At 39.3% G+C, this 20801-nt stretch overlaps 1 protein-coding gene and 1 long non-coding RNA gene across 2 annotated transcripts; both read right to left on the bottom strand.

The window, feature by feature from the left end:
• Positions 1–540: 540 nt before the first annotated feature.
• On the bottom strand, positions 541–16422 carry LOC119792918 (NXPE family member 3-like). Its single transcript, XM_038299765.1, has 6 exons — positions 16412–16422; positions 15405–15837; positions 8398–8693; positions 2395–2465; positions 1348–1545; positions 541–1267 (listed from the first exon to the last, which is right to left on the bottom strand). Exons 1-6 carry the CDS (start codon positions 16420–16422, stop codon positions 693–695), a joined length of 1584 nt encoding a protein of 527 aa, XP_038155693.1. The 3' UTR covers positions 541–692.
• A 125-nt stretch (positions 16423–16547) lies between these two features.
• On the bottom strand, positions 16548–19241 carry LOC119792921. Its single transcript, XR_005282041.1, has 3 exons — positions 19192–19241; positions 16802–16890; positions 16548–16699 (listed from the first exon to the last, which is right to left on the bottom strand). It is a non-coding gene; the product is annotated as an uncharacterized LOC119792921 (long non-coding RNA).
• Positions 19242–20801: the final 1560 nt, after the last annotated feature.

Here is a 20801-nt window from a genome sequence, read left to right as displayed (position 1 = left end):
ATGCACTGTAAGGGTAATTCCTGAGAAGAAAAAAAAATCACAAAAGTGTTTTAGTTTATTTAGCTAGAGGTAACACCTCACTCCTGGCCAAGCCACTCAACCTATCTGACTTTGACAACCTATATTTCAAAACAAGATACATTTCTTTAAAGAAAAATTTATTTTCAGCACCATCGATGTATCATTCATGCATATGTAACTAAACTTTTCAGTTGAGGCAATAGGAATAGTTTTCCAGCTAATATTCTATTTTGTAACCTTATCATACTGTACATGTCACATCATACTGTACTGTACGGTGCTTCCTACTACAGATATGAAAGATCAACTCCTTGACTTCAGGTTCACATTTCTGTTAGGGTAACGATGAAGGTACGCTGCAAAAAATGTTAATCTAAGTAAGTCAACAATTCAAAAGTAAGGTGAGACTCTTTACCAACCGTATAAGGCAATTTACATTTGAAATAAGAAAAAAACAACTGCATTGTCTTATTTCAAGTCTATAATATATAATTATCTTATTTTAAGTGTAAATATACTCATTCCATTAGCAGATCACCATATATACCTACTCAAATTAAGGTTGAATATATTTATTTTAAGAAGTTTCTACTTATTTTTTGCAGTGTAAGTGGTGGAATCATTCACTTGTAGTTTACAAAGTCCTAATCTGTCTTTCTTTAAATCCCTTTCTACGGCTTGGTTGCTTCATTAAAACTTTCACCAGGGGGGCACAAGTGGGTCAAAATGATATTGATCATATTTTTGATAATGGGGGGTTCTGGATGGAGGTTGTGTGGCAGGTAATGTGCAACAGTCATCTCCCAGGCATCCACCAGTTGGTATTTCACCCCTTTGAATATTGCTCTTAGGATTTTATCACGCTGTAAGGAATACCAGTCACTATTGGTCAGTGTCTTGAAAAGGTCTAATGCTTTGGGATTAGCAGTCCTGATGATGACCAGTGTACCTGGAGCTCTGATCAACAGCCGCTCCACCGCCCTCCGTACGTTTAGTAGACGTCGAATATAGACCTCAACGGGAAAAGTGCTTAAGTGAGACCAGATGCCAATGACCACAGCGGTGCCTGTGCCTCCAATCACACTGTCCAGTTCATTGGCAACATAACGTGTCTGACTGGCAGCCATAGTGCCAAAACGGATTGGAGGACCGTGGCAATGGAATGTCAATAAGATGTTGTTGGCATAATCCAAAGCAAGGAATGGTCCACTTTGCTTTAGGGTTTTCAGGTCAAACTTTTTTAGTCCTGAAGAGAAAAAAAAAAAAAAAAAATTAGGCTGAAACTAAATATTATCCTGTGGGTAAATATGTTTGCTTTCCATCTACCTGGTACTGATTCAATTAAGTACTCAAACCACTGCCTGATGGTGGAGTCCCCGTACAGGTGGATCAACTTGTCTTTGAGACACTGGCTGATTGCTGTGGATGTGTTAAACTGTTTAACCGGAGTGCCGTGTATTACCCGCCACAGACCCTGGTAATAATAACCAGCAGGTCTAATATTCAGACTTGGACTGGCGTCCCCTTGAAAAGATAAGAAGGACAGTTAAAAACAAATACGGAAACATAATTGCTAAAATCATATATATTCTTGCTTTTTTTTAGTTTCAGTCAAATAAATAAAATATAAAAGCTTTTTTTATTTGTTTGAAGTATTTCAGGTTTTAAAAATGTTAGACTCAGTTTACCATGCCTCCCTGCGATTTATCACAAATTGTAAGCCTCGCACACACCACTGTGAACTTTACATACGTGTGGGCTGGCCAGCATTAGAGACTCGTAGACTCACTCACTGGTATATGATCATGTATAAGGGTATTCTGTGTCTGCTGCCCTCATACCTCTGTGAGTACATTCAAGCAAGAGTGGCTGGACTGTATTCTCTACGTTCTCAAGAGGCTTTGCTTCTGTCTGTACCTATTGTCCGCACTGAAGCTGGAAAGACAGCTTTTCAGTACTCTGCCCCCACAGCATGGAACAATCTTCAGAAAGACTGGAAGTTGAAGGATTTGATTCCAATCGGATATTTTAAACGATTGCACAAAGGTTTGGAAATTAGATCTATGGTTTGTAACTGTTTTATGAATTTCTAATTATAGATAGATGTAATTGTAAACTGTAATGTAATTTGTAATGTAATCTTTTGCCGCTGTCTTGGCATGGAGTCCCTTGAAAAAGAGATTGTTAATCTCAATGGGACTTTTCCTGGTTAAATAAAGGAATAAATAAATAAATAAAGAAGTGTCCAAATATTAGCTGATTATGACCTAATGCTTTTTGGCTTGTTAGTGTCAAACAATTCAGATTCATTAATTTTATATAATGTGATATATAATGTCCTGACAACATGGTGACCATGCTAAAATGTTATACCTTTTACTTTTGGCAAAATATTGATATTAGAAATTCCTGAGGCCCGAATGGAGACTTTCATGTTGACACCACTGCAGCAAAGGACAGAAAATAAAAAATATTTATGAAAAAGCAAACTTTATAAATCATTTACAGTAATTCCCTCCTTAGCAGAGGTGTTTTTAGAATCTGAAAATGGCAGAAATCTGTCATCTGTCCCTATTGTCTCCTAAAGTGAGAATGATTATATATATATATATATATATATATATATATATATATATATATATATATATATATATATATATATATATATATATATATATATATATATATATATATGTGTATATATATATATGTATATATATATATATATATGTGTATATATATATATGTATATATATATATATAACAAGGTCCGCGTCAGTTGCCAGGGAACCAGGGCAACTTGATGACAAATTGGCTACTGGAATAAGACATAGATGGACTAGAGCAGAAAACTTGGTACTGATGAAATGCTACTATACAAGCGTCCCCAGTGAGAGAGGTTACATGCAGAGACTATGGGAATTATGGCAGCTCCAACAACCATCGTCAGCATTGACAAAGAAACAACTACTAACTCAGTGTTCTAACATCCACAAACGGCAGCTCCTATCACAGCTAGAAATTGATGAGGTACAACTGACATGCTGTGGCAAGGGGGAGTCAGGACAACAGGTCAGTAGGGAAATATCATCATCCCAACACACAGAGATTGGGTCCCCAGCCCCAACAACAAAAAGCCCACTAAACGTAAGGGCAGCTGATCTACGACAGCAGATCATAACCAAACTGGATCCCCTAGTATGACGACCAAGACTGCCAAGGCTAAGTGACAGAGTACCCTCTGAAAGTCTTCTAGAAGATGTAAATGCAGCACTACATACTATCCCTACTAAAGACATAACTGAGACCAACGAGCTGACCTATGCCACAGCTACAGTGATCCTAGAGATGCTTGGCTATAAGATAAACACCACAGGCCACAAAGCAGAGCCCCCATGGAGGAGAAGGCTGGAAGCCAAGATCAAGGCAACACGAAGAGAGGTTAGTCAGCTCTCAGACCTGCAGAAAGGTGTAGGGAAGAGGTTACCTAAGTACAACAAGCTGTCGATTTCGGAGGCTCTAGAAACTGCCAAACAAAGACTCGCTGCCCTGGCCACCCGCCTAAAGAGATACAAGGGAGAAGCAGAAGCCAGGAGAATAAACCAGGTGTTCTCCACCAACCCATCCAAAGTGTACTCACAGTGGCAGGGTAATTCAAGATCAGATCCACCCAGGGCTGAGACTGAACAGTACTGGAGAAACATATGGGAGAAGGAGGCATCCCACAACACCAATGCTCAGTGGCTGGAAGATCTAAGAACAGATCACAGCAATCTCCCAGAACAAGAACCAGTAACCATTACAATGGCAGATGTCCAAGAAAGAGCGGCAGGTATGAAGAGCTGGACAGCACCAGGCCCTGACATGATCCACACCTACTGGCTGAAAAACTAACTGCACTTCATGCATGCCTCGCAGCACAAATTAACCAACTGCTGATGGATGAGACCCACCCAGAATGGTTAACCCAAGGACGGACAATCCTGATCATGAAGGATCCCCAGAAGGGAACAACCCCATCCAACTACCGGCCAATAACTTGCCTACCGTAAATCCTCTAATATAGGCCGGGGTTCTTTATTTCACTCAGGTACAGCTTGGTCCAGGCCATTATTGGAAGGAGGCCAGAATTAGAGGCAGGCCTCTATTTCTATTTGATCAAAACAGACTACCAGGGGAATGAAAAAAACAAGATTTTGTGTCTCTTTGAACCTATAAAATACTAGGTTCATTTATTGAAAAAGTACAGTTAACATAACGGTATACAGAACATTATTCAGACATCTTCCAGCAGCTGCAATTTTTCTGCATGGCAAAAAAAAAGATACAGAATGGAATCTTGGCCGAACTGACTTGGGAAAAAAGTAAAAAAAAAAAAAAAAGTAAAAAATGGAAACTGTTCTGCCATCACAGCGAAATTTTATTTGAGGCAGACTAAGTGGAAGAAAGCTACCGGTATCATATATTTAAAGAGAAATTCAGAACAACGAAAGCCAACAAAATTTTAATGCTGCCTGGTTACCACCAGACCTGCCGGTAATCACATCTGTCTTTCAGATCAGAATGATTGTGTGACTGGTTATACTCCTGCAGCAGAGTGTCACAGTGAGCTTGACGCAGACATTTTTTATTAATGCTCAATATTGAAGCGTGGTCCCCGCTATAATAGACTGCGGGTCTAGATACGGCCAAGGTGGTGAGGAAGTGGGGGCAAGTAGTACGACAACTGAAGGAAATAACGGTTAAAAAGAGCGGAGATCCAGGTGGAAAAAGGGTCCCAGCGTTCTCGCGCACCTCGCACTTGTAGCTGGTGAAACTTAACGTGTTGTTTTCCGCAATTTTGGTCATAAAAACAAAACAAGCCGACCTCCTGTCTGCGGCACTGTCTGTGCTAAGGATGGGACTTCCCATGCTAAAATATTAGGAAGTGGGGGCGATTAGTCCGACAACGGAGGGACATGAGGGTGAAAAAGAGCGGAGATCCAGGTGGAAAAAGGGTCCCAGCGTTCTCGCGCACCTCGCACATGTAGCTGGTGAAACTTCACGTGTTGTTTTCCGCAATTTTGGTCATAAAAACAAAACAAGCCGACCTCCTGTCTGCGGCACTGTCTGTCTTAAGGATGGGACTTCCCATGCTAATGGCTTGGATTTGTTAGCAAATATGTCCCCCCTGTAGTAGTTGTATGTCACTATGACAAGTTGTTGAGGACTGCCCAGGAACATTGTTGGTTCTAATTATAGCCCCGGCCTGTATAAGAGTCCGGCCAGTATTTACCTCTGCCGACAGCCAGACAGGCCATTATTAGAGACCCAGCTGCTAATGGAATACAGGCCAACATTAGAGGATCTTAGCTCTGTCATTCTCAACTACCTTAGGAGGTGTCTTCCATTTTGACCTTGGGACTTCCAGCCCATACTCATAGCAGATGTTCCTGTACACTATGACAGCTACCTGGTTGTGGCGTTCCATGTATGCACTTCCTGCCTGCATTTTACACCCTGCTGTTATGTGCTGTATTGTTTCAGAGGCATCTTTGCACAGTCTGCATCGGGGGTCCTGCCTGGTGTGGTAGACCCTGGCCTCTATTGATCTTGTACTGAGTGCCTGTTCTTGTGCTGCCATGATTAGTGCCTCTGTGCTGTCCTTCAGTCCAGCCTTTTCCAGCCACTGGTAGGATTTTTTGATATCAGCCACTTCTTCTATTTGTCTGTGGTATATGCCGTGCAGCGGCTTGTCCCTCCATGATGGTTCTCCTTCCTCTTTCTTGTCCTCACTTTCGGTTTTCTCCTGCCTGAGGTACTCACCGAGCCATTTGTCTTTGGGGGCCATCTTTCTGATGTACTCCTGGATCTTAGTTGTTTCATCCTGGACAGTGGTCTTGATACTCACTAGCCCTCGGCCTCCCTCGCTACGCTTGGTGTACAGTCTCAGAGTGCTGGATTTGGGGTGGAACCCTCCATGCATTGTGAGGAGCTTTCTCGTCTTGATGTCAGTAGCCTCTATCTCCTCCTTTGGCCAGTTTATTATACCAGCGGGGTATCTGATGACTGGTAGGGCATATGTGTTGATGGCTTGGATCTTGTTTTTCCCATTCAGCTGGCTTTGCAGGACCTGCCTTACTCTTTGTAGGTATTTAGCTGTGGCAGTCTTTCTTGCCATCTCCTTGTGGTTTCCGTTAGCCTGTGGCACCCCAAGGTATTTGTAGCTGTCCTGAACATCTGTTATGTGGCCTTCTGGTAGTTCAACCCCCTCGGTTCTGATCATCTTCCCTCTCTTTGAGACCATGCGACCACACTTGTCCAGTCCGAATGACATCCCAATGTCGTTGCTGTAGATCCTGGTAGTGTGGATCAGTGAGTCGATGTCTCGCTCACTCCTGGCATACAGCTTGATGTCATCCATGTAGAGGAGGTGACTGATGATTGTTCCGCTTTGGAATTGGTATCCGTAGCCAGTCTTTGTGATGATCTGGCTGAGGGGGTTCAGGCCTATGCAGAACAGCAGCGGGGATAGTGCATCACCCTGGTATATGCCGCACTTGATGGTGACTTGTGCTATTGGCTTTGCATTGGCTTCCAAACTTGTTTTCCACAGCTTCATTGAGTTCTTGATGAAGGCTATTAGAGTCCTGTTGATCTTGTACATTTCCAGGCATTCCAGTATCCATGTATGTGGCATTGAGTCATAGGCTTTCTTATAGTCAATCCAGGCAGTGCACAGATTTGTCTGCCTGGCCTTAAAGTCTCGGGTGACTGCTCTATCCACTAGTAGCTGGTGTTTGGCTCCTCTGGTGTTGCTGCCTATTCCCTTCTGGGAAGGGTGCATGTATTGAGCCATGTGCCTATTCATCTTAGCCGCTATGATGCCTGACACGAGCTTCCATGTTTTACATAGGCAAGTTATTGGCCGGTAGTTGGATGGGGTTGTTCCCTTCTGCGGATCCTTCATGATCAGGATTGTCCGTCCTTGGGTTAACCATTCTGGGTGGGTCTCATCCATCAGCAGTTGGTTAATTTGTGCTGCGAGGCATGCATGAAGTGCAGTTAGTTTTTTCAGCCAGTAGGTGTGGATCATGTCAGGGCCTGGTGCTGTCCAGCTCTTCATACCTGCCGCTCTTTCTTGGACATCTGCCATTGTAACGGTTACTGGTTCTTGTTCTGGGAGATTGCTGTGATCTGTTCTTAGATCTTCCAGCCACTGAGCATTGGTGTTGTGGGATGCCTCCTTCTCCCATATGTTTCTCCAGTACTGTTCAGTCTCAGCCCTGGGTGGATCTGATCTTGAATTACCCTGCCACTGTGAGTACACTTTGGATGGGTTGGTGGAGAACACCTGGTTTATTCTCCTGGCTTCTGCTTCTCCCTTGTATCTCTTTAGGCGGGTGGCCAGGGCGGCGAGTCTTTGTTTGGCAGTTTCCAGAGCCTCAGGAATCGACAGCTTGTTGTACTTAGGTAACCTCTTCCCTACACCTTTCTGCAGGTCTGAGAGCTGACTAACCTCTCTTCATGTTGCCTTGATCTTGACTTCCAGCCTTCTTCTCCATGGGGACTCTGCTTTGTGGCCTGTGGTGTTTATCTTATAGCCAAGCATCTCTAGGATCACTGTAGCTGTGGCGTAGGTCAGCTTATTGGTCTCAGTTATATCTTTAGTAGGGATAGTATGTAGTGCTGCATTTACATCTTCTAGAAGACTTTCAGAGGGTACTCTGTCACTTAGCCTTGGCAGTCTTGGTCGTCGTACTAGGGGATCCAGTTTCGTTATGATCTGCTGTCGCAGGTCAGCTGCCCTTACGTTTAGTGGCCTTGTTGTTGTTGGGGCTGGGGACCCAGTCTCTTTGTGTTGGGTTTTTGATTTTTCCCTACTGACCTGTTGTCCTGACTCCCCCTTGCCGCAGCATGTCAGTTGTACCTCGTCAATTTCTAGCTGTGATAGGAGCTGCCTTTTGCGATTTTAGAACACTGAGTTAGTAGTTGTTTCTTTGTCAATGATGACAATGGTTGTTGGAGCTGCCATAATTTCCATAGTCTCTGCATGTAACCTCTCTCACTGGGGACGCTTGTATAGTAGCATTTCATCAGTACCAAGTTTTCCTCTATATATATATATATATATATATATATGGGGGCATTGTGGGACCCTGCATTGATTCCCTGTGGTCTCACTAAGTACTCTAGGTGTATCAAAGTTTGTCTCTTTGATTGGCTCCACAAGTCAACTTGTTTTATTTTACAGAATAAGGTATAAGGTTCAGCTTATACAATGGATGAGATGCTTGTGACTAACTGTAAGCAAACAACTCCAAGAATTCATTTAGCACCAATTAATACTAGGATGCATAGTGTAAATGAAATTAATAAAAATGGCGTAACACTTACCTTTTAAAGAGGTTCTCCTCCCTGGGCTTTAGATTTTGTTTGAAACCTCCTTCAGCATGGGTGATCCTGGTGTCACAGCCCAGGTTTTTTGGCTTGTAGCAGAACCAGGGCTCACCAGTGCGGACATCTGTATAGTTGCACAGATTCTGCTGAGCTGCCTTGAGGCATACATTGCATGTCGTGGTTTGGGTGACGGAGCCTGAGCGAAAGATGCTGTTAAAATAAACTCTGTCTGGCTGCTCTTGGGTCACTCTTTCCAGCACTGTGATAGCCTCACTTGGGTGAACCAGGATCACCTTTTGAGAAGAGCAAGATTTTTTTTTTCCACAGAAAACCGTGAGATAAGTTGTTGTATCAATATCTGTAAAAATCAAATTATACTTTTTTGTTTTATATTGATGTAATGTATAATACAGTATTGTTGGGCTGTGAGGGCCTTCAAAGCCTTTTTTTGCTAATCTTAAATCAATCAGAAAAACTAACCTAAATACATAAGCTAATTTTTAATTTTCTTCTTTCCAGCTGTGCTTATTTATTCTAAACATTCCATTCTCTTAATTTCTCTTGGCTGCGCTGATTCCATTATATTTACGTTGTCTCTATATAGTCCAATCAGATTTAAGCCTTAGTGCATTACCATGTCAATCAAAGGATACTGAAAGCCCAGGGCCTTCTGATTCAGCAGTGCTGGCTGATGATACCTTAACAATATTATTGAGGAGTATTTTCTTCAACCAATCTGATTTCAGATTTGCCCTAGGGGGGGGCAGCTAGAGGGCCGTGCCCTACATCAGCATTTACTGTCCTCTGATTGGTCAGTTAGAGCAAAATGTTTACAGCCAAGTTAAACTAGAGATAATCTGCATTTTAGATTTGCTTTTCTTAAAGGTTTCTCTGGCCTCAATTCCTGATACGAAATGGAGATACTAAGACTTCTTGCACAAAGACAGCATAATGGATTTTGTTTATAAACATCTCTGGTGAGTTTGATATAATTCATTTTCATACTTTATGCATCATTTTATCTGGTAATTAGATGCATATTGAATCTGAACGGCTGCTGATGATGTAAATATGGCAGAGCTGTGGTTAGAGAGGATTGAGGTTATCTCAGTTGGGCTTCTTGCTTAATTGATCTCTGTATTCACCCTCTCACCAATCTTTGTCTCAGTTATACCTACACTTGTACATTTCATATTTCAATATTATTGGTGGTTTATTTTATTAAAAAGTGAAAGCGGTGATATTAACCACTTGACACCCATCCCCTTTGGGAGCAATGGGCTGCAATTGTGCGGCGCATGGGTAAAAGGGTTGGGTTAAGGGTCTTGCTTACAGTCCCCAATGTTTACAGGGCACAGGCGCACTGCTCTAACCAACTAGCGAGAGGGGGAGAGAGAGAGAGAGACGCACACAAATAAAGCAAGCATTAGGATACCCGCTCAATTGTAGTTCTGATAGTTATCCAGCAGATGTCACCATTATAAAGTGTATCAAATATATCAAGCATGGTGCCGAGTTTTGGCCAGTTGTGTTAAATTGGTTCACAGGCCTAAACTTGCTATCCCTACCTCTAATTTAACTATAAAATTTTGAAATTGCTCAGGATTTCTTTAGGTGACAGGACTCTGTCTTGCAATAAGACAGAGTCTTAAAATGCCTTGCATAAATTGTCTGTATAAGCAATAAGATTTTAGTCCCTGGTGGTGCTTATGTCCAGAGTCATAACCACACAAGGTGTAATCTATTTTTCAGGAAATCACTGAAGCTTTGATTAGGATATTCCAAAGTATCTGACAGTGAATCGATATCGATGATGTAGAATGTATCGCACAAATCAAATAATATGATTAATAAAAAACAATAGTTTTGTTGAAGCTACAGTGTGATTGTTGTATTTAAATGGCAGAAAGCGCAAAAGGATTGAAAAGGTGTTTGCTTGCTAAAGTGTTTGACCTATTTGATGTGGAATGTCAGGAAAACTGGTCTATATTGATGAGGAGCGATGGATAAGGTCCTTTGTCTACTCAAATGCTAAGCCGAAGACCATCACTCCTCATCATAGTTTACTGCATTCCTGATTCATTATTAATTTTTCTTCATAAACTGAATGAATCTTCGCTGTTTTCACTGCAGCTAACATCCGTGTTTTAGGGTTTATTTACATTTCATTTGTCCTTTTGCAAACTTTGGCCTTTGGCCTTAAACTTTGAACATCACAGACTTTGAACAGACTCTTAAACCCCTCTTCCCATTTTTTTTTTATTTAGCTTATTTTCATGATCATAAGGGGCACCATACTAAAAGGCGCAGTCTCAGTTATGTGTGCCATTACACACATAAGGCGCAACGGATTATAGGGCGCGGGTTTTATATACCGGTACATATCCTCTAGTACGTTTAAATACCACTACTGCGTATTTAAAAATAGAGCGGAAGCAAAACTGAGTATGTTTGTGCTTTATTCATGTATTTATTACAAAGTATTAATCAAACCCATCAAAGTCATCATCCTCTGTTTCTGAATTAAACAGCTGCACTAAATCAGACATCCCAATTTCCCCTTCTTCGCTGTCAGAGTCACTTTCCGTGCCGTGCAGCTCCTCGGAAATAATTTCCGGCTTTTGTGAAAGCTCGAACAACAGTGCCAGCAGACATGTTAGCCCAAGGATCTACAATCCATCCGCAAACTGTGCCATAACTTGCCCGCCGCTGCCTTCCACTTTTCGTGAAATGGTGGTCTCTGTCTTTCATCCATCGCTCCCACGCCGCTCGCAGCCTTACCTTGAACGGCCGGTTCACACCGATGTCGAGCGGTTGAAGTTCCTTTGTCAGACCTCCCGGAATAACAGCAAGCACAGCGTTCATTTGTTTCACCTTGTTTTTCACATCGGTTGTGAGATGGGCACGCATGGAGTCACAGATTAACAGCGATGGTAATGCGTGGAAAAAACCACCTAGTCTCCTTATATACACCTCCCTCAGCCACTCTTTCATCATCTCCTCATCCATCCAGCCCTTTTCTTTTGCCTTAATAACGACTCCATCTGGAAAAGTCTCTTTAGGCAAAGTCTTTCTCTTAAAAATCACCTTAGGCGGCAGTTTCTGTCGCCCACACACAATCCACTCCCACACTTCCCCCTTTAACGTTCTCATGGTGGTCTCAACAACGTCCACAGTAACAGCACACATAGGGCGCACCGCACTATAGGGCGCGCCGCACATAAACAGACGTTTATATGCGCCTTATAGTCGCGAAAATACGGTAGCTTATTTTCAGTGGTGTCAAAAGTCCTCACATTTGTTACTTAAGTAGAAGTATAGATACTGCAGTTTAAAAACACTCTGGTAAAAGTTGAAGTATCATCTTGACCTCTTTACTCAAGTAAAAGTGAAAAAGTATGTGCTCCAAAAACTACTTAAAGTATAGAAGTATAAAGTAACCTTTAAAAAAAAAAAAACAGCCGGATGCCACTATATGAATTGAAAGCTCAATTTTTCGACTATTTCTAAAAATTCTTTGAGATAGGGCCAAGGATGAGGGAGGACTTGTTGGTCTCCATCTCCCGATACGCTCTCGTCTGTGTCCGACCTTTCAGCATCTTTTTCTGAATCCCACATTGTAGCATGGCATAGACTATTCGCGTTTGCAGTTTGAAGAACACCTGCTTGCTTCTGATGATTTCCTTTAGCTAACCAATGAGTGTTTGCGTTTTATGACTCATCCAATCACACTAGTTTTCACTAGATGTGGATGGAGCCAATGATCTGCATTGGATGGAGCACATGACGGGAAATAAATATTTATAAACATTAAACCGAAGCCAAGAGTAACGAGTAACGTTTGTTTTAAAAATGTAAGGAATAGAAAGTACAGATATTTGTATGAAAATGTAATGAGTAGAAGTCAGAAGTAGGTAGAAAAATAAGTAATGGAGTAAAGTAAAGATACCTAAAAAGTGTACTTAAGTACAGTAAAGAAGTATTTGTACTTCGTTACTTGACACCTCTGCTTATTTTTAGTAGTGTTAATTGTTTTGCTTAGTTATTAGATATAATACTGTGTGATTGTAGCCATAGGCGGATCTACTGGGGTGGCATAGGGTGGCAACTGCCACCCTAAATGACAGCCTTGCCACCCCTGCTGCCACCCCAGTTGGCGGTAGGGGTGGCGAGGCTTATAAATTATGGATAATTTGAGAATTACGACCGCTAATTTCTAATGTCGGACTGCAGTGAATGCAGCACGAGATGACGCGAGAGCGACTGAGACTGACTGTTTTGAAAACCGAGTGCTGCAAAGCGAGGCAGCCAGGGGTGATGGGGAGAGGAGACACAGGATGAAACAGGTAAAAACTGATTAACTATCTATCGAGAAATGAAATCATAATGAAAGCACAATGTTGCTAGCATAGCTGCAATGCTGATTATGAGATGATAAAAATCAGGCTGCAGAACGTTATTTCTCTAACTATGATGTTAGTTAGGCCTGACGTCTAAGGCTCATAAAGACATATTTGCGGTCAACTATGACAGAAAAGAGACGATCAAGTTTGGTTTTACTCAAATCAAAACGCACAAAGGCATTGGATCTAAATACATTAGTGAAGCGTTTTGCTGAGCAACATGGAAATCACTGCATTCAGCTGTTATAGTCATGTTAACTTTATGTTATGCTCTCTGGTGAGCCTTTATAGAGCTGTTACATTTTGTTTTGGCACCTGAGCAAATCTGATATTTCCAACGACAGTGGCGTTGGATGGAGGAGTTTGCCCTGTAATCGAAGGGTTGACGGTTCAAGCCCCGACTCCGACTTTCATTGTCGTTGTGTCCTTGGGCAAGACACTTCACCTGCATTGTCTACTGATGGTGGTCAGAGGGCCCGGTGGCGCCAGTGTATGGCAGCCTCGCTTCTGTCAGTGAGCCCCAGGGCAGCTGTGGCTACAATGTAGCTTGCCACCATCAGTGTGTGAGTGTGTGTGTGAATGGGTGAATGAATGTAGTGTAAAGTGCTTTGGTCAAGTCTCCTAACTTGAATAAAGGCGCTATATAAGTACATGCCATTTACCATTTACCATTTAATAAAACCAAAAGTGTTAAAAGTTAAAAATGTGATACTGGTGTAAATCCTGCTTAATATGAAGCAGTGTTGTTGTTTCTTTTTTGTATATATAATATGAAACTATCCAGAAATGACCTGTATGAACCTACTCACAAGCAAAATGTATTTTTATGTTGCTTCTTTTCAGATTTGTGGAGATTTTGATGTAACATACAGAACCCGCCTTTTTGTTGATTTTTTGATACAGCAGTATGGAGGACCAACTCTGCCATATTTAAAAATAAATAGAGAAATAAATAAATGCTTAATAAATAAATAAGCATATAATTAATTGCCACCAAAAATACGAACAACAAATAAATGTAAGTAGAAATTAAATTATACAGCTAGTCATAAAGGGATATAACTCTTTTAATTGGCTTCTTTATTTCTTTGCCTTTTTAATATTTACCTTATTTATTTTTTTTGTCATTTATTATCTTCAACTTCATTTTTTCAATACTTATATTTTTAAGTATTTATTTATGTGCATGTTATCATATTTTTGTCTGTTTTAATCTTCCTTTGTATTTTGTTACCCTAGTTATTTCTTCACCGCTATTTTTTTCTGCCTGCCCTTTTAACATTTCTGCCTGCCATTATAATAAAATGTCTAATTACATTTATTTGTTGATTGTATTTTTGGTGGCAATTAATTGTATGCTTATTTATTTATTGAGCATTTATTTATTTCTGTATTTATTTTTAAATATGGCAGAGTTGGTCCTCCATATACAGCTCTATCTACAGCAGATCTACATGCATGAAATGTCCCTTTCATGTTGCCTTAACTGCTGTATGACTAGTTACTGAGGAGCAGATGGGGTAAATGTGTGTTCAGAGTAAACATTACATAGATGTCCAGTACCTTGTTCGGGTGCCTTGACCCATTTATTTCTACTGTGTAGTTCTGCTCACTTTGTTCCAGCTCAGTCCATAGATCTCTGATGGGAAACTTTTTCTGTCTATAGTTTCTTCTTGTGCAAATGCTGCAAAGCTGCCTCTCTGACAGTCAATCTCACACATCTGCGACTCAGCACCTGTGTCTTACCTTAATACCTTTCCTGTCATAAGGCCCCTCTAGAAGTAGTGTTATCATTCTTCTACCTCCTATTAGGTGAGATCTCATTGTACGATGTATTATTAATATGAACTGTTTCACATGAAACACTTACTGTACATACTATTCTCACCAAACTGTGATAACTGGGATTAAATTCAGTGTAAACAAATGCCATATGTTGCCACCCCTAAAAAATTCCTGCCCCCTTCTTGCCACCCCATAAATATTTTTCTAGATCCGCCCCTGATTGTAGCTGATAAAGGTACCATTGTACCATTGTGTTCATTTTACACAGTGAACGATTTATCACTCAGGCTGGATTCACTCTTCTTTCACTAGCAGCCGAAAGAACAGAGACACATTTATTTGGTTGGTGATTAATACCGTTGTAAAGAGCCATAGCAGAAATTAATAAATTGGTGAAAGACAACTGGATTTCTGACAGCAGGAGTCTAACCCTTTTAGGAAAGGGGCTAAAACCCTGGTCAGATTACAGTTATCATCATTCAACTGATAACAAATAACTAAATTTACCCTTGATTTGAATGACCTATTAATTAACTAACTTCTAGTTCTAGTTATTTAATATATTCATAATCTTCTGGCAAGAGGAATGGCACAACATTCATACAAAGGCTCACAGATTTTTGAGCAACATCAAGGTCAGCATGTGATTGAGTTAGGGTGTATGGGAAAATATATGGAATAATTAGGTTTTCATTACTAAATATATCCAGCTTTTTTTTTTTCATTATTTGTAGGACTGAGACCTTCGCTAACAGAAAAAAAGTCATAGCTGAGACCCAATATTGGTACGCATGACATTGTAGGATTTAGTCTTACCTCAACTTCTGCACTTCCCTCCCAGAGTAAAGGGAATACAGCAGTGTAGGAACCATTCTGATGATCCAACACTTGTCCTGCCACCCCTGCAAACAGAGTAGGGTTGTGCAACCGAGCAAGCAAGAAGTCTCCACCAGACCTCTTGGGATGACCGTAGAAATCATTGATTTTTACCAAAACTTCCAACTGATCCCCTACATGCCAACTCCCCCCTCTGTTTCCTGGAAGGATGGTGAAAGTGCTGTGAGCTGGATCACTGGTGTCATGTAGAGAAAAGTTGGTTGGGAAAGGGGGGGTTTCAGGCCAGGCAATAGAGTCCTTCATATGGTTCCATTCAAGGGTGTCTTCAGGTGATAGTGAATGAAAGGAGTAGACGTCGGAGCACGGGATGCTCAGGGGATTGCACTTGGGGTACGTCGAAGGAAATTTTATTCTTAAACAAGAGAAGAGTTTAGAGAGCAAACAAATAAAATGCCATGAATAAAGTTTCTGTTTAAAAAAAAGAATCAACTGTTTATTTTAATGATGTTAAGTGATTCTGGATGTGTAAGAAAAGAAAGATAAGATAAAAGGGTTAGGACAGCAATGAGTGAAAAAATTAATCTGAAAGGGAAACATAGTGCAGAGACCTTCAAAGAGAGAAAGATGAAACCCCTAAAGACAATATCATTGATGCCATCAATTAACCTATCATCTATTTGAGCTACCCTAATATAACTGTAATAAAACAACAGTTTGTTCACCATAAATGTATTTTTTCTCAGCAATGGATCCCTAAGGTTTATACAATATGGCTACATTCGCACTGCAGCTTGAAGGGACCCAAATCCGATGTTTTTTGCCCACAGGCAACTTGTCTGTGATCTTTTCATGACAGTCTGAACAACGCAGATCCAATATTTTCAAATGCGACCCAGACCACATGGCTATGTGGTCCTTAGTCAGATACATATCTGATCTTTACAAATGCAACTTGTGTCTGAACGGCCAGATCGCATTCATCTGACCTGAACGTCATAAATACTAAACAAAGGTCCCTATTCTGCATCTTTTAATGGAGAATGATAATGCAGAGAATAGTCTTTATTTCGAGCATTAAGGCTTGCAGTGTGAATATAGCCAAAGTCAAATACTCACCTCTACTAATTTACTGCTCCTCTCATTCATGATGTTCTCGTTGTAAATCAGGAAACATAAAACACATAAAGTCAAGGAGGTGAAGACAACAGCAAGACAGTAATGCTTTCTGCAATACTGGCCTCCCATTATCGCTGGTGACTCGATCTGGCTTTTCACTGAAGACAAAGGCAAAAAAAGGCAAAGTCATTAGATATATTAAGGCCTCAGTTGTGCAACATGGCAAAAAATATACATCTTCTGGTCCATTTCAAACTAACCATTTGACACAGGTGCTGTGAATTTGCCTCAATCGTATTTTGGTTCAGTCAAGATGCTTATTGATGCTCTCTTGTTAGAAATGGGCCATCTAGTGGTTAGGTTAGGAACAACACACATTTATGATTGGAGAACTTGAAAGTAATGAGATGAAATACCACAATGATAAAATCTGAAAACATGTTTGTTTTTTATATGAATATCATTAATTAAATTTCAGTTTTCTGCCACATATGTATTAATTTAAGGCTTCTTATTTCATAGTGTTCAGCATGACATGCATTTAAAATAGAGCAAAGAACTTCTTTAAGCTGAAATAGCTCACAGCATCAAAGACCCTACACCGAGCATGACACTGGGTAGAGCCTTTAGGAAATTTGTGAAAATATCAATATCTGACAGAAAACAGAAATCCATAACTTCTTGCATATGGAAGTAAATTTGTGTCGCTGGGATTTGAATTAAAAATGCCACTGAAATTTTAATGTTGTTTTTTGTACTTACTGTTTCAGTGTTAAAATATATTCAGAACACATTTTTGACCTAAAAAAAAATTAATTGTCATTATTTCTACAAAGTAGAAATTTCATGTTATTTTCTCTTCAAGCTAAAAATTTACATTCCTATTTCAAAGTGATTACATTTTCAATACTTATTTTTCAGTTTAATTTTTCAGTGATAAAAAAATATGCATATAAAAAAATTCAACCTTTCAAAATTCAAACTCAATATTTTCAGCCTCCTTTAGATTCAACTGGCTCTATTTCACTGTCTTAAATTCGGTGTCTAAATTCGTTGTAAAAAGGGAAGGGTTACTTCAGGTCATAGACATTAGCAATGGATTGTGGTGTCCAACACCCAGCCAATCCTGTTACGGTTTCTTAGTCATGTGACAACATTTAAATTTCAGTGGCATCGTTAATTCAAATCCCAGCAACACAGATTTATTTCCATACTTGCATTTATTGGTTTTCACAAGAGTTTCTAAAACAAACCCATGAACTTAATTAAAACTTAAATATATTTAATAGTTCTTCAGATATACATTTTTTGTCATACTTTTGACTTAACTGAACTGTATCATGTCTGTGCATGCAGAACAGATCTTCAAAGGAGGTGCAGAGGGAATGGCATTTTCCATTCAGCAGAGGGTGTGTGCAAATCATTTGTTACCTGTTTGACATGATCAACATGCTGATCACATTCTAATGACGAAACCATGAAATGCATGAGGGACATATAAATGTAAACATTTATCATGTGCAAAGCAACTTTTCACATGATACATTTTTACATTCATGCTGATAATCAGTGCCTAAAAATTAGTCCCTTTGCACAGAAGGGTTGTTAGAATATTCAGAATGCTCAAAATGTTCTAATCCAGCCTAATCACTTTTATAGATTGCATCACCCCTAGCAATGTGGTTTAACCACATCTCCCTTATAACCAAGACTAGCTGTCAGCAGAGAGCCGAATAAAGTTACAACACATTGCCAAGAGATTTGAGCAAAGATAGGAGCTCTGTGAAAGGAATTTAAGGGTATTTGTAAATACTCTGTATTTAACAGATCATTATGCATTTTAAAATGTAATAATAAATATTTAAGTGTACACAGTCACAAAATATACACTACATTAATATGTAAATAACAGGAAACAAGTAACCAACCAAAATAAAAGCCATAAACCGGTTGATCCAGATTTATTTAGTGTGATTTCGGTTGCTTTGGCTGAAGCTACCTTTATATCCTACTTGTTGGTAGCAATATAAACATCAATGCATGGTAAGTATTAATCTAAACACATGTAACTTGGAATATTAAACTCATACATTTCATTTACTAGAGGAATCCAAGAATCAGTGTCCATTTCTATCTCATACTCTGACCTTATGCCTAATAACGAAATATTCCTTCAATAACTTAAAAAAAGAATGAATGTGTTTGTTTATTTAAATGCGTAAATACAGTGTACAGTTATGCTTAAAATCAACTTTGTAACATAGCTTTGCTTTTGTTTTAGAACAGGCTGTCTTAACCTGAATCAACTCAGGGCCTTATGCAGAAAAAGTTAAGTAATTAGTCATTCGCAGAAAGCAGAGCATTTTGCACTTAGTGGAAAAAAAAAAAACTTGGTCCAGTCCTTTGAATTTAACAAAAGAGAATAAAGTAAATTGAGTGTATATTTTTTCTATCAAAGACAAATGATTGATAAAGTACACTTGACTGATCATCAACAGGCATAGTTTAGTATTTCAGCTCAAAAGTATGCTTAATTTTCTGTCTGGAGTTGGTTATCTCAAAAAGGAGAGAAACTAAATGGAAAAAAAGAAATCAAAATAATACAGAAAGCATTATTAGGAATAAAGTTATATAAAGTTATTCATTCTACCTTGTTGTATCTGCTTCCTGCTTCCTCCATGATCCTCCTGCATCTTCTGCTTACCTTTAGTCTTTAATGCTCACTCCTATTTTATGCCCCACCCATCTACATGCAAATATAACTGTGTCCTTTCATTTTCATTCTAGTTAACCAGTGCCAGTTTTCTTTAAGAAGAAAGCGTTTGACTGCTTTAGTACTTAAAAATGTTTTGTTTTTTTTACTCTTTTGTTTAAAACCCTTTTCAGTTTTAACATTACATATGATATGTACATATGATATGTACATGTATAATGCTAGAGATATTAATGCAGCTGAACAGATTCCAACTTTTATCCAATGCAATCAAATGTTACCAACAATTTGGTCGACAAAAAAGATGGTAAGAAATTCTTTTGAAATCAAAACTGCCTTCTTGTACTTTTTGTGATTTCTTTCAGATGCATTTTTCCCCCCATTTATACAAATAAAATACCTATATTTATATGTAGTGGACTGGGCATATGGTTTGTTAAAAAGTTAAAAACAAAACCACTGGACTTTTTTCTCCATGTTTGAAGACGTTTCGCTTCACATCCAAAAAGCTTTCTCTATTTAAAGTGTCTGGAGTAGTTAATTGAATATTTAGTAAATAGTTAAATGTAAGGCCCACCTAGCATCTCTATGCTTGCCTTAATAAAATAAAAAAAAATAAAAAAATAAAAGATGGAGCTCGTAGTAGACACAAGGGAACTCATTTAAAATTAACCCTTTAAATTGTGCTAATCAAATTTAATGAGTATGTGAGAAAACAAAGCCTTGACTTGGTCCCCCAATGTCCAAAACATATATAATGGCTTATTGATTTACAATCTGAAGACTCAAAATCCAGCTGAAAGAAATAGAAGCATTTAAAAGGTTTATTAAAAGGTCAATTGGTAGGAACAAGAACTGACCGAAAGTGCCTCCTTTAATATCGTAAGACTGTGAAATGTTTCTATTTATCCACAATCCAGGTTTTAATTTTAAATTTAGAAATGGAGAATCTAGTCAAACTTTAGAACATGCTTTAAGCTAAGATTCAAAATCCGGTTGAACAGAGGAAGTTGCTGCTATGGGTCTGAGGTTAGAAAACAGCTAATGCACTCTGTTTAAATCAGAGAAACTCCTCTCAATTCAATCTGCAAAGCTATTCTGCTGTATCCTAAAGCTTCATTACTAAATCTCCAGGCCTGTAAATGCATTCAAAGGAGCATAAATCTACCAAATGTTACATTTATGAATGACTGAATATGAATGACTGAATTGTTTGTTAATTCGCCACAGCGGTCAAAAACTTGTATGCCCTTCCGGATTCAACACCTGTCAATTACCTGTCATCTCTTCATTTATATACTGGAGCCGACAGCCCCATCTAGTGATCACAAACAAAACAAACAAAAAAATAAATAAATAAAAAGAAACAAAAAATACACATATTTGGCTCCAATACACCGGCCCCTAATTGGCATAATAAACAAATATGCCAATTCTCAAACAATAATAATACAGGAGGCAATATGTGATACAAATGCAACATTAATTTAGACACCATACACCATGCAAAGTTTGGAAATTGGTCTCTCGATAATATTGGACTTAGT

Source organism: Cyprinodon tularosa, unplaced genomic scaffold (genome assembly GCF_016077235.1).
Source record: "Cyprinodon tularosa strain WSP-4 unplaced genomic scaffold, ASM1607723v1 ctg434, whole genome shotgun sequence".
Classification (NCBI taxonomy): Eukaryota; Metazoa; Chordata; class Actinopteri; order Cyprinodontiformes; family Cyprinodontidae; genus Cyprinodon; species Cyprinodon tularosa.
The sequence above is the reverse complement of the archived record's forward strand: the minus strand, read 5'-3'. Positions and strand labels throughout refer to the sequence as shown.